The sequence below is a fragment of the Carassius carassius genome, chromosome 24 (assembly GCF_963082965.1).
Source record: "Carassius carassius chromosome 24, fCarCar2.1, whole genome shotgun sequence".
Taxonomy (NCBI): Eukaryota; Metazoa; Chordata; class Actinopteri; order Cypriniformes; family Cyprinidae; genus Carassius; species Carassius carassius.
This window is the reverse complement of record NC_081778.1, coordinates 15,925,175-15,937,021: the sequence shown is the minus strand read 5'-3', so window position 1 is coordinate 15,937,021 and position 11,847 is coordinate 15,925,175. Positions and strand designations below refer to the sequence as shown.

The 11,847-nt window shown below is 36.0% G+C and overlaps 1 protein-coding gene and 1 pseudogene across 2 annotated transcripts; both read left to right on the top strand.

Moving 5' to 3' along the window:
* Nucleotides 1–425: 425 nt before the first annotated feature.
* On the top strand, nt 426–6,085 carry LOC132102953 (INO80 complex subunit E-like). Of its 2 annotated transcripts, XM_059507697.1 has the most exons (8): nt 426–723; nt 803–873; nt 965–1,017; nt 1,101–1,173; nt 2,246–2,363; nt 2,645–2,743; nt 2,941–3,149; nt 5,989–6,085. In XM_059507697.1, exons 1-7 carry the CDS (start codon nt 643–645, stop codon nt 3,145–3,147), a joined length of 702 nt encoding a protein of 233 aa, XP_059363680.1. In that variant the 5' UTR covers nt 426–642; the 3' UTR covers nt 3,148–3,149; nt 5,989–6,085. The 2 variants fall into 2 exon arrangements, with proteins under 2 accessions (XP_059363680.1, XP_059363681.1); XM_059507698.1 differs by lacking the exon at nt 2,645–2,743.
* A 4-nt stretch (nt 6,086–6,089) lies between these two features.
* Nucleotides 6,090–9,150, top strand: LOC132102951 (uncharacterized; annotated as a pseudogene).
* Nucleotides 9,151–11,847: the final 2,697 nt, after the last annotated feature.

The window sequence follows — 11,847 nt, the reverse complement described above, 5'->3', positions numbered from 1 at the left end:
ACGTAAATTTATTACGTGCATATAATTCATTTTAATGCATTTATTAATGTGAACAGAACTGAATTTTATATTATGTTGTTATTTTTATGGGGATGTGCTCTAACAAAGGATTTTCGAGAAAGAAAGAAATTAAATCAAGGATACTCGAGCAATATGATGAACTTTGAAATCAGCATTTGTTTAGAAATACAGAAATACATGACTATTGACTGCAAAACCCATTTCCTGTACGAATTACGTTGAAAGCGGAAGTAAACAAAGAGCACTCGCGGTTCAGTAACGTTACAGTACCTGACATGCGAGGGATTATGTGTTTATTGTCGTTGTTAAATGTGCTGTATTTTTGTTTGGCATAGTAACGTTATAGTTTATCAAATTATCATTATCTAATTTGTGGGGTATAACTTGTTTGTTATTCTTGACAAATACATAATTTGTTCATTCGTTAGCTTGCTGAATATGCAGCTTTAGCATGGCTAGCAAAGCAACACTAGTTTTAAAATCAATTCCAGTCTCTTATATCTTTCTGGACAAACATAGATATTAAAATTTGGAGGACAACAGTACAGTTTCGGTGTCAAACCCATATAAACTAGCAAAACCATTTGAAAACGACGGTAAATCTTCGTTTAAGATCTAGAAATGAACGGGCAAGCTGAAGTAGAGGTGGATTACAAGAGAAAATACAAAAATCTCAAACGCAAGTTAAAGTTTCTGGTATATGTGAGTATCTTTTGATATATTTATTGTTTTAATCATTTTAGATTGTTATGTTACCCTCTGTCTTCATTTCTGTGTTCAGGAGCAAGAGTGTTTTCAGGAGGAGCTGAGAAGAGGTCAGAGGAAACTATTAAAAGTTTCTAGAGACAAAAGGTAGAACCTGTAGTCTTACTAGCACAGTTATCAAGTGCTTCACCCTTGTTTGACCTACATGCAAAGAATTAAACACTTCTACTTGTGTCAGTTTTCTGTTGGACAGACTGTTGCAGTATGAAAGGGTGGATGAAGAGTCTTCTGGTAGGTCTCTGATGAAAATGCTTGTCCTCAAACATCTAGGGATCTTCAAGAAATTTTGTAAGCAAATAGTGTTTTGTTTCCAGATTCTGATGCAACAGTTTCCTCAGACAGCGATGGAGAAGGAGCCCGGGAGAGAGATAGGGAAGCAGGGAAGAAGTGAGTTTGCAGCAAGTGAATCTTTTGTTTTGTTTTTTTGATTTGTCAAATTTTACCTTATTGAAATGTACAAAGTACTATTCAAACATTTGGGCTCAGAAAGATTGGTTATTTTACAAGGATACATTTATTTGATCAAAAGTTACAGTGAAGAGAGTTACATTATTACAATTGTATTTTAAAAACTGATCTTTTGAATTTTCTATTCACCAAAAAATCCTGAAAAAATTTGTCATGGCTTTCACAGAAAATACTAAGCAGTTTTTAACATTGAAAATGATATGATGTTTCTTGAGCACAAAATCAGCATATTAGAATGATTCCTGAAGGAGCATGTGACACTGAAGACTGAGTAATGATGCTGAAAATTCAGCTTTGCATCACTGGAGTAAATAACATTTTAAAATACATTGAAATGGAAAACATTTATTTGAAATTGTAATAATATTTTATAAAAATGCTATTTTTAATTTATTTTTGATGAAAAAATGCATCCTTGGTGAGCATAAGAGATGTCTTTATTAAACAAAAAAAACAAATCTTACTGACCTACAGTAGTATAGAGACCTTTCATTGGCTGTTGAATAAACATTTCAATGCATGTCTTACTTTTGAATTTTGCCATGGTCAGAATTACTTAAGACTGTATTGCATTTGTAAACTCTAGCAGTATTTACCTTACAATAATCCATTAAGCATAATTATGCACAATACTTAATTGAACATCGAAACTCATAGGCAGTGACAGATAATGCACTTTTGAATAGATTTGAATAAATTATAAATGCAAAATCCTACTTCACTTTAGAATTTTTTTCTTTTTTTTTGAGATTTTAAGACATATCTTAGGTTAATTAAATAAACATACTTAACTAAAATAAAACATTAATTTGAATTTAGTTTGGGGCTAGATTAAATCACAGAGACAATTGTGGCAACTTTCCTGTTTTGCTCTTATCCAAGTTTTGTCAAGCTAACATATTCTTATCACTTCTGCTAATGACATTTTTTGTTTTACTTTTATAGCTCTGTGTCTTCAATAAGTCTATTGATTTGTTTTTGTGTTTTTTAGAAGGAGGAGTCCTGGAGTTCCTTCCGTCCCTTCGTCCTCATCCCCTCATCTCTCATTCCTGTCCCACTCTGGTGCAGGTCCTCTCCAGTCACCTGCTCCGGCACAGTACCTCAACACTGTGAGTACATCACACCTCCATGTGCGCTCACATGTCTCATACTGTACATACCGCACTCATGTTTTTCAGTTAGTCACATTGTTTTTGTCACCTGATAATTTCTCATTTTATTCAAATATTTTTCTCTCTTTTTGTCTTTGTATCACCTCACCTGGTTTACATGGACTTCCCACACGTCACTCTGGGTGTTCTGGGTGTATCTGTGGGAATGTTTGCTACTCTTTGGTGTCCTTGTGTGTGTGTGTGTGTGTGTGTGTGTGTGTGTGATTCTGGGTGAGCAGTTACCCTTCCCTCCTGAGTATTTGGCTCCCTCTGCTGAGCGAGTGAAGAAAGAGAGAAAAACAAAACTGGCCAAACACAGAAAAGATGGTTCAGGGAAGGTGAGAGAGGGACATGGAGGTTGACGGTGGAAATGCAATGGCCTAGATTGATGTGGCTTTTATTGCTTCACTGTTTGTCATGTCTTGTAATAATCTTACAGTTACATTAACACATTTCTCTTTATGGATTTTAGTTGCATATGCTTTTGATTTGCAGTCTAAAACCAAACATTTCTCTGCTTCTCGCGCTTATTCAGGTGGTTGGCCCACTCACATCCAGTTACCCTGCGGGCAGTGGTGCAGCTGGGGGTGCGAGTGGGCCATTCAGCTGGGTCCCACAGCAGATGCTGAGTGAGGATGCAGCCGAGGAGGAGGAGGAGAGTGAAGGAGAGAGTGACCGAGGAGAGGAGGAGAGAGGAGAGGGTGATGAGCCAGAGCTGGTTATTGACATACCCAATGAGTGAAGGTAATAGACAAACACAGGCTTCTGCCAGCATTTAGCAGGAGCTTTAATTTAATCCAAAAAACACAAGTTACTTTTCCAGGGCACAACGATAAGATAATGTGATCTAGCTGTCTAACATACACTATTTTTCAAAAGTTAGGGGTCAATAAGATAGTTAAAAAAATATATAACTTTTTTTTTAAAATAGTCTCTTAAAGTGACCAGTCCTGCATTTATTTTTCCAGTCTTCAGTGGTACATGGTCCTTCAGAAATCATTCTAATCTGCAGATTTGGTCCTCAAGAAACCTTTTTTTTTTTTTTAGGATTCTTTGATGACTAAAAAGTTATAATTATTAATAAATTATTTGAAATAGAAATCTTTTGTAACAATGAAAAAGTCTTTACTGACATTTTTTAATCAATTGAATACATCCTTGGTCAGTCAAAGTATTAATTTCTTTTAAATAAAACAATCTTACCCTAAACTTTTGTACAGAAGTGTGTATGTAGTTTCGTTAAATGGCAAAAATGACTTTTATTTTGGTATTAATGTTTTGAAAACTACAGATGATTTGCTTCATTGCTTTCTAAGAAAAGAGTATTTATTATGGAAGGCCGTTCCTGCCACCTTTGAGAAAAATGTAATTCTGTAAGTCATAATAATGAGAAACTTTGTCATTATGACATAGTATCTCGTTATATTGAGAAACTTTCTCATAACAATGAGAAAATTGCTCATAATATTGACTTTGTTTCTCATAATGATGACTTAGTTTCTCGTAACAATGAGATACTCTCTCGAAATAATGACTTTATCCACAAAAAAACAAAGCCTTAATCAACACATGCGCAACACAAGAGTGACGGCATGCTAGCAACATCTGTTGGTCAGAGCAATGCAGGAACAGTGCAAACATTGCTTTTTCTGTAATCTAAGGTGTATAATGCCATTATCTGTCATTAAATAATGATTTCAGATAAATGATCTGCATGTAGTCTTTTGTTAATTTGTAGCATTTACCAATAAGTTACTCTGCCAGCATGATAGTTCATGGCTTCAGATATAGACTAATATATTCCAACAAAAATCACACACATTTTATGAAGATACATATCTATGCTTCAGTGTCCCACACTGCTTCTTGCAGGGCATGTGAACGTAAAAAAATGCTTAATGTGGCTATAAGTACAATGACAAATTCAGGATATAATATTATTGATCATGCAGGCAAGCATAAGAGCCCAGAAGAGCCCAGAACACAAAAGAGAAATAGAAAACCATTATAGAAAATGCATAAGCTCTGCTGTTTTGTGTTGCATTCATATTTTGGCTCCATATTTGGCTCCATATTTTGGCTCCATCTGAATGCCTGTATATACAATATGGCTGTTCATTAACAGCTGTACTGAATTTGGTTCTGTCTTTGTACATTAAGCATTTATCACATTAAGAGTTTGTCCTGCAAGAAGTGGGATGCTGAAGACCAAGAGGTTGCTATGATAACAGACAATGAGGCTTTGTGCTTTTGAAATGAGATGGCTTACTGTATGAACATTGTATGCATGTGATGCATGAAAGGGACAGCTAATAAAACTAATAAATCATCGAAATAAACATCTATAAATTAAGTTTATATGTGTAATGTCTTTAATTTCTTCATAAAATGCCTGGATTTCTTAACTGGAAAGGATCAGTCTGGAAAGTTTGAAGCCATAACTATCTGGCAGGGTAACAGTGTTACAAATTAACAAAAGACAACATGCAGATAATTTGTCTGAAATCACTATTTAATGAGAGGTAATAGCATTATACACTTTAGATTACAGAACAAGCAATTTTTGCTGTGTTCCTGTATGGCTCTGACTAACAGAAGTCTCTTGTGTTCTGCATGCTTCGATTAAGATTTTTACATTTTTTTTGTGGATGTACATATATGTCATTATTATGAGAAAATAAGTCATTATTATGAGAATGTTTTTAAATATAATGAGAAAGCTTCTCATTATTGACTTACAAAATCATATTTTTCTCAACTGTGGCTGAAAATGGCTTCCATAGTTTATGGATTTTATTGAGTTAAATAATAGAGAAAAATAGTGTGTGGGGGGTGTAAAAGAATGCTTACCATTTAATCAATATAATTAACAATATATTTTATATGATTTTTTTTCTAATAAATATAAAAATACATTGCTAATAATAATTAAAAATCATAATTGATCATTTTATTTGTGGTGGGGCTGGTGAAAGTGTTGACAGGACAACCAGAATTGTTTCTTATTGTTGATCTATGTTTTATGAACCTGTTTTGCACACCTTACATAAACATATTATCAGACCATTCAGATCCTTCCAAGATAGGCAGGTACTCTATTTATCCTGTGTGGAAAATTGGAGATTGACCAAGTAAAAAGGATTTTGTGATTCGTCATTAAGAAAATTGGATCTGTGTTATGTTGGCGTTTAGTTGTATAACAGACTGAGTGACAAAAAACCTTCCTGACACATCGTGGATACTGGATAGGCTTATTTTTTTAAAGACTGCTGAGCTGCAGTGTATTAGGTTTAAGTGTGCCTTAAATGTATAGTTATGTGACAGCATTTAGACAACAAGAGGAGTGGGGAAGAGAGTTAGTGAGCTGGACAAAGAGAGAAAAACACTGAGACTGAGAGAGCCACACTTTTACCAAGGAACACATCCACACTACCCCAGACAAGTTGCTGTGGGATTATTAAGCAGGCACATACAACATTGACCACAAACTAGACATGAAAGTACCTCTAACAGTTTATTACCAGGATTATTTATAAAAGATATTAAATTAATGCAATTAAAATCTCTTTCTTTCTTCACACAGGTGCTAAATGAAACGGCAAGCAAAATATTTTTTCAAAATCATTTTTGTTCAATGTATTTTTAATGTCCTCTGTTTTTTATTAAATATTTAAAATGTTCCCGTGTTTCTGTCTGTACTTTTTTTAAGTCGTTTTTGAGTCAATACACTAGCACCTGTTTTCAAACACCAGCTCTGATTTGTGAAATTCCATATTTATGACTGAACATTTTTCTTCTGTTTGGCTTGTAGACAGTGTCCAAATGTTCTTTTGGCCATAAAAATGACTTTAGCTGCATACATGTAGTGTTGATGTGGGGGAATGCTGACACACAGGTAGTCTTTAAGGTGTGTGAGAGATTTGTGTACTTGTTTGTGTGCATTATAGCAATGCTAAAATGAGGTGTAGTCAGAAAGTGTGATTTTGAAAGGGAGGGATGGATGAAAGAGAGTGAGAGAGTGAAAGGGGGAGGGATGATTGAAGTGAGATTGTGCTAGGACTCATTCTGCATAGCCGAAGAGAGAGAGAGACAGAGAGCTGCTAGTTCAGCACTGTTAGCTGCAGTCTTTGCTTCGTTGTACTGAGGGTTTCAGCCATGCTGTTTGCTTTGCCCAGACTTGCTGTGTTCATTTCTACAGTGCTGTTTAATGGTGTTGTGGTCCAGGCAAGTACACTCACGGATCTTGATCCAGGGTTCCTCCAGTGTCAAGAGTGTTTTTTCAGAGGCACACCTCCACGCTCATTGTCTGAGCTGGGTTTGGAGCAGAGGTGTCACAGACATCTGACCGGTCGGCCTTTTGCATCGCTCTATAACACTAACTGCCAAACCACAGTCTATACAGCTCTTCACTTCAGCTTGAATAATGGACGGGGCAGAGGAGAGGAGAGCAAGGTGAGACTGAGTTTTTCTCTAGCTTGTATAGACTTCAAAGGAAGATTTGAGCAAATATATTTGCTAAAAAGCATTGTTGTGATGAAGTGTGGGTTGTTATGTTATGGGCAGAGCCCATTGTACTAAATGAGTGTAAGTACAGGTTACAGATGTCTGAATTTCCATTACAGTCATTACAGTTTCTGCTGATATGCAAGTGTACAAGTCTGTCAAGTCAGGCAGAAGAGAAACATCTTACAATTTCATGGATCATTTAGTAATATTTTTGTCATTTGTCATTAAAAATGCAATTTGTACACTGACACTGATTCAAGTACACCTATGATAAGCATTTTTTTAATTTGTTCATTTGAAGTTAGAGTTTTTAGGAACATTATTTATTACTCTTACAGACAAGTGCAATAGACTGATAGATTGAAGTTATACAGAATGCAAACAAACTTAAGACAATTTGACTGCTTTAAAAAATAATAATAATTATGAAACTGAATCAGAACAGGGTGTTTTATTCAGTCACACTTCAAAATCTAATTTGTCTCTATCAACCACAAAACTCCCAGTTTCTAATTCTTTGTGAAAAGAGAACATTCTGTCATTATTTACTTACCCCCATGTCATTACAAAATGACATATTTTTATCTCCGGGACAAAAAAGAAAATACTTTAAATAATAATATTTTTTTTTTTTTTTTTGGGTCCATACAGTGAAGGTCAGTTAACATTCTTTTACATTCTGCAGAAGAAAGTCATATAGGTTTGGAATGCCATAAAGGTGAGCACTGTAAATGATGTCAGAATTTTCATTTTTGGGTGAACAATCCTGGGTGCATTTTTGTCCATTTGCATTGTGCAATTATTGCTTTTGCAATTAATTAATCATACCTGTCTATTTTACCCTTTCAGCAGGATGCCAAAGAAGAGATCAATGACTCCCCTGTGGCCATCCCAGCTCTTTACAGAGGAACCACAGATGAGGTCCCATCACCCCATCACAACTACTCTCTTCTGAAATGGGACGCTCTGACAGCAGTGTTCATACAGAGCTCCGTCATACCATTGTGTTCAAAGACAAGTGGAGAAATGTATGTGCAGATTGGTGTGGGTGGGTTAAATGAGTGCATGGGGAAACTGTTGTGGTCAGCAGTGTGTTGTGCTGCATCAGATGGAGATGGTAGTTTCAGTGTTGGGCTAGTGAAGGAGGGGGACGTGAAGCTGCTCAGCATTAAGGCTTTGGAGGAGCTAATAGGAGTTACAGGCCTGTTTTCAGGAGGTTGTGGTGAAGTAGGACATCAAGAGGAACTTGAGTCGCTCTTGAAAAAGCAACTGAATGGCATCAAAACACCCAACCCTGATGTGCAAAGTGAAGAACACCTCAGCAAACACAACTCTCTGGAACCAGAGACGATAGAGAAAGTGACTTTGGAGCATGTTAATGGTGAAGCTCCAAACTACGTATCTTCTTTGAGTTCAGACATGGACATTCAGGAGACCACCAATGAGACCGAGAGATCAGAGTCTGTCCTCGTTTATGTTTTGTCTTCCATCATCTCTCTCCTTTACGCCCATTTCTCCCCGATCGTAAACAGAGCCATTAACCTTCCCTTCCAGCTAACCTACATTCTTCAGGAAGATCTGGCTGTTCTGGCCTCGGTGCCTGGTGACAGCTACACTTTGGTCAACAACTTGGGTTCAGGAGTGTCTTCTGGCATTTCGTGTGTGTTGAGCACCTTGTACCAGACAGGAGAAACAAGCGTGGGCACGGCTTATTCCTGCCTCAGTCCGTTAGCCGGCAGCCTGTTCATGGCATTCCAGGAGGGATTCATAGGGATGGGCACTCTGGCATTAGATACCATGGGGATCATGACGGGAATGGTAGGGAATGGTTTTAGGATGATCAGGATGATTCTCGAGTCAGTCTGGGATCAGACGGTAGATTACCTATGTGCCGTATCCTCAGAAATGGGCCACCAGGTGTCAACAGTTGGAAATGGGGTTGGCATACTTACCTGGAGAAGTGGAAGGGGGGTGGGGCAACTTCTCAAAATTGTGGCATCGATCATCAGTGGAGTAGTGGACAATACAATATCGAATGTCCAGGAAGCTTTTGGAGGGAGCTCAGGGGGAATCCTCTGAATTGCAAACACCTAAATTGCTGAAATCTGAAGTGGTCGGTGAATAGACTTAAATGTGTGTGTATATGCTTGTGTTAGATATCTTATTCGCATATTACACCACAAATAGAGTGCATAAGTCCCTGCCCACTTTTTTCAGTGGCCTTGGTTCCGGAAATATATTTTCCCATAGAGAAGTCTATGTTATAAGAGTTATAAGCCATAAAACCAAACCACCGATCTATGAGGTGAATCATAACATTAAAAACTTTGATTAAACCAAAAAGTATTTGAAAATCTGTCTAAAAGGTACAAGACTGTGTACTTAACATATATTTTATGCTTATTGCGATATAAGCATTTATGTCCAAATTATGTCATTCACAGTGTTTCATGGAGGTGGGGAGCCAATTGGTGCAATTTGCTTGACTCAGAATATAGTTTTTCACCATGAATTCCCCTTTTGAAATTAATCCTTTAAAAGTTAAGTAGAAATCATGCAGACTAATGGCTTCAGCAAAGGCATATATGATATTGTTAAATAATTTTGTAGCTCACAGTAGGTCAAAAATGTACAAGTTATTTTTTAAATCAGCTCCTATGGGAATACTGAATGGGTTTTTTCACTTCCGGTACCTGACCTTTGCACTCTGTAGTGTCCGACTGTGCACTGAATATTAACCATATGGCATGTGGTTATGAATCATGAAACCTCTGTTTTACTTTCTGCCTTAAAATACCTATATAAACATCCAAAAAGGAAGGCGCAGGGTGAATTGCAACTCTTTCAAGGTGCTGAGAAATGTTTATGTTTGAAGTGTCAGAAAGATTATGTAATTGTTGTGTAATGTTGGTAATTTCATCTGACATACAAAGACCTTGCTGTGTCATGGTTTATATGCTGCAATAAAACCTCTTCTCTGTGAGTCATGCTCCCTGTCATTTATAGTGTAATCTATAGCACAAGACCTTCTTTAAGGTAAGTCTACTGAATAACACTATAAACTGCAGAAAGATGCAAAGTTGAAGAAACGTTTCTTTTTTAAATGTACAATCACTTATTAGTAGAAGAGCTCCAGGCTGTACATAATCTTTTATTATGATGAGTCATTTATGTTAATACTATAGCCAATTTTCATTGATCTCCAAATTTGATATTATTATTATAAATGTATATAATATTACTTGGAAAATCTTGAATATTTAGTTTACATCGTTACATTATTATTTTCCCCTACTCATAACAGTATGCTACTGTACTGTATGATGTATTTATTCATTTACTTTATGAATTATTTACTCTATTTTAATTCCTGGGGGTCCCTGGGCCCTAGAAGGCTTAAGAGATTAGATTTGTGAAAATTATATTTGCTCATTAAAGTAGTAACATTTAAAATGTTGTCAATAATTTTATCTCTATATTGAAACATGTTGGCAATATACTGGCAATATTTAAAAAAAGAAAAAAGATGAGCAATCTTTCCATGATTTCATTTGTACACTGCCTATCGATTCTCAGTGGCTTACATAACGTTGAGTGTAATTGTAAACGTCTTAAGGTTCTGTCAGAACCCTGGTTAAATGACACTACACGCTCTCTCAGACATCTGCAGAGTAGCTGAGAGAAAGTGGAAAAGAGATAAACTAAAAATCTCGTTCAAAATTATGCAGAACGCATTATCTAAATACCAGAGAGCAGTTAAATCTGCTAAAACTCTTTTTCTGACATTGTAGCCAGTAACAGTGGCCTCAGGTTCTTTTTAATGTATTTAACTCTCTTGTCAATCCACGTGATTCAGATTGTATTATGCCATTTTTAATATTATGTGAAAACTTTCTGAAATATTTTGTGGACAAAATTTCTGGTCTCAGTTTTCCACCCTTTACGGTTATCAGTAATTCCCCTGATTTTTCCTTTTGCCCAGCTGTCTTTCAGCAGTTTGAACTGGTTACATTCTCCTGTCTTTTTGACATAGTTAAACAGCTACATCCTACAATCTGCCCCCTTGACAGTATTCCTGCACATTAAAGATGCTAAAAGATGTCTTTGATACTGTTGGACCAAGCATTGTATCTTTGGTCATTACATCTCTCAGCTCAGGGTGTGTACCAGCTGTTTTTAAACATGCCGTTGTGCAATCACTACTAAATAAGAATAACTTGGATCCTTCCATTTTTTCTAATTTTAGACCTATATTTACATTTATTCATTTAGCAGATGCTTTTATCCAAAGCGACTTACAAATGAGGACAATGGAAGCAATCAAAAACAACAAAAAAGCAATGATATATAAGTGCTATAACAAATCTAAGTTAGCTTAACACAGTAGCAAGGGCAATTAAATAATATAATAAATAAAAAGAAAACAGATAGAATAGAAAAATAATAAAACAAGCTAGTGTTAGAGGTCTTATATAGATACATACACACAATTGCATAATAAATTAAAATAAAATAGAATGCAAAAAGATTATAAAGATAATTCGATTTTTTAAGAATAGAATTAGAATAGTGAGTGCTAAAGTTAGAGGGACAAATAAAGATGGAAGAGATGGGTTCTAAGCCAATTCTTGAATTTAAAAGTCAGAGGTGTGACGTGTATTATTTTTGACTCATTAGAAATTTATCTTGCTGCAGCGTTCAGGATTAATTGTAAAGGTTAGATAGAACTGGCTGGAAGACCTGCCAAGAGAGCATTAAATTAGTCCAGCCTGGACAGAACAAGAGCTTAAACTTAAGCTTAAACAAAGTTGAAGGTGATGGTCCTTCATCCAGCAAGAAATGTCTGTTAGACAAGCTGAGATGCGAGTAGCTACCGTATGTATATTTACATTTAGTATGCTATTTAAACTCCCCTTTTTATCGAAAGTCTTGGAGA

Bases quoted from the DNA above. Each gene is read 5' to 3' on its own strand.
- LOC132102953 (XM_059507697.1), top strand. From the start codon at position 643: ATGAACGGGCAAGCTGAAGTAGAGGTGGATTACAAGAGAAAATACAAA. The intron at 1,018-1,100 runs GTAGGTCTCTGA...TTTTGTTTCCAG, and splicing joins GGTGGATGAAGAGTCTTCTG to ATTCTGATGCAACAGTTTCC. The intron at 2,744-2,940 runs GTGAGAGAGGGA...GCGCTTATTCAG, and splicing joins GAAAAGATGGTTCAGGGAAG to GTGGTTGGCCCACTCACATC.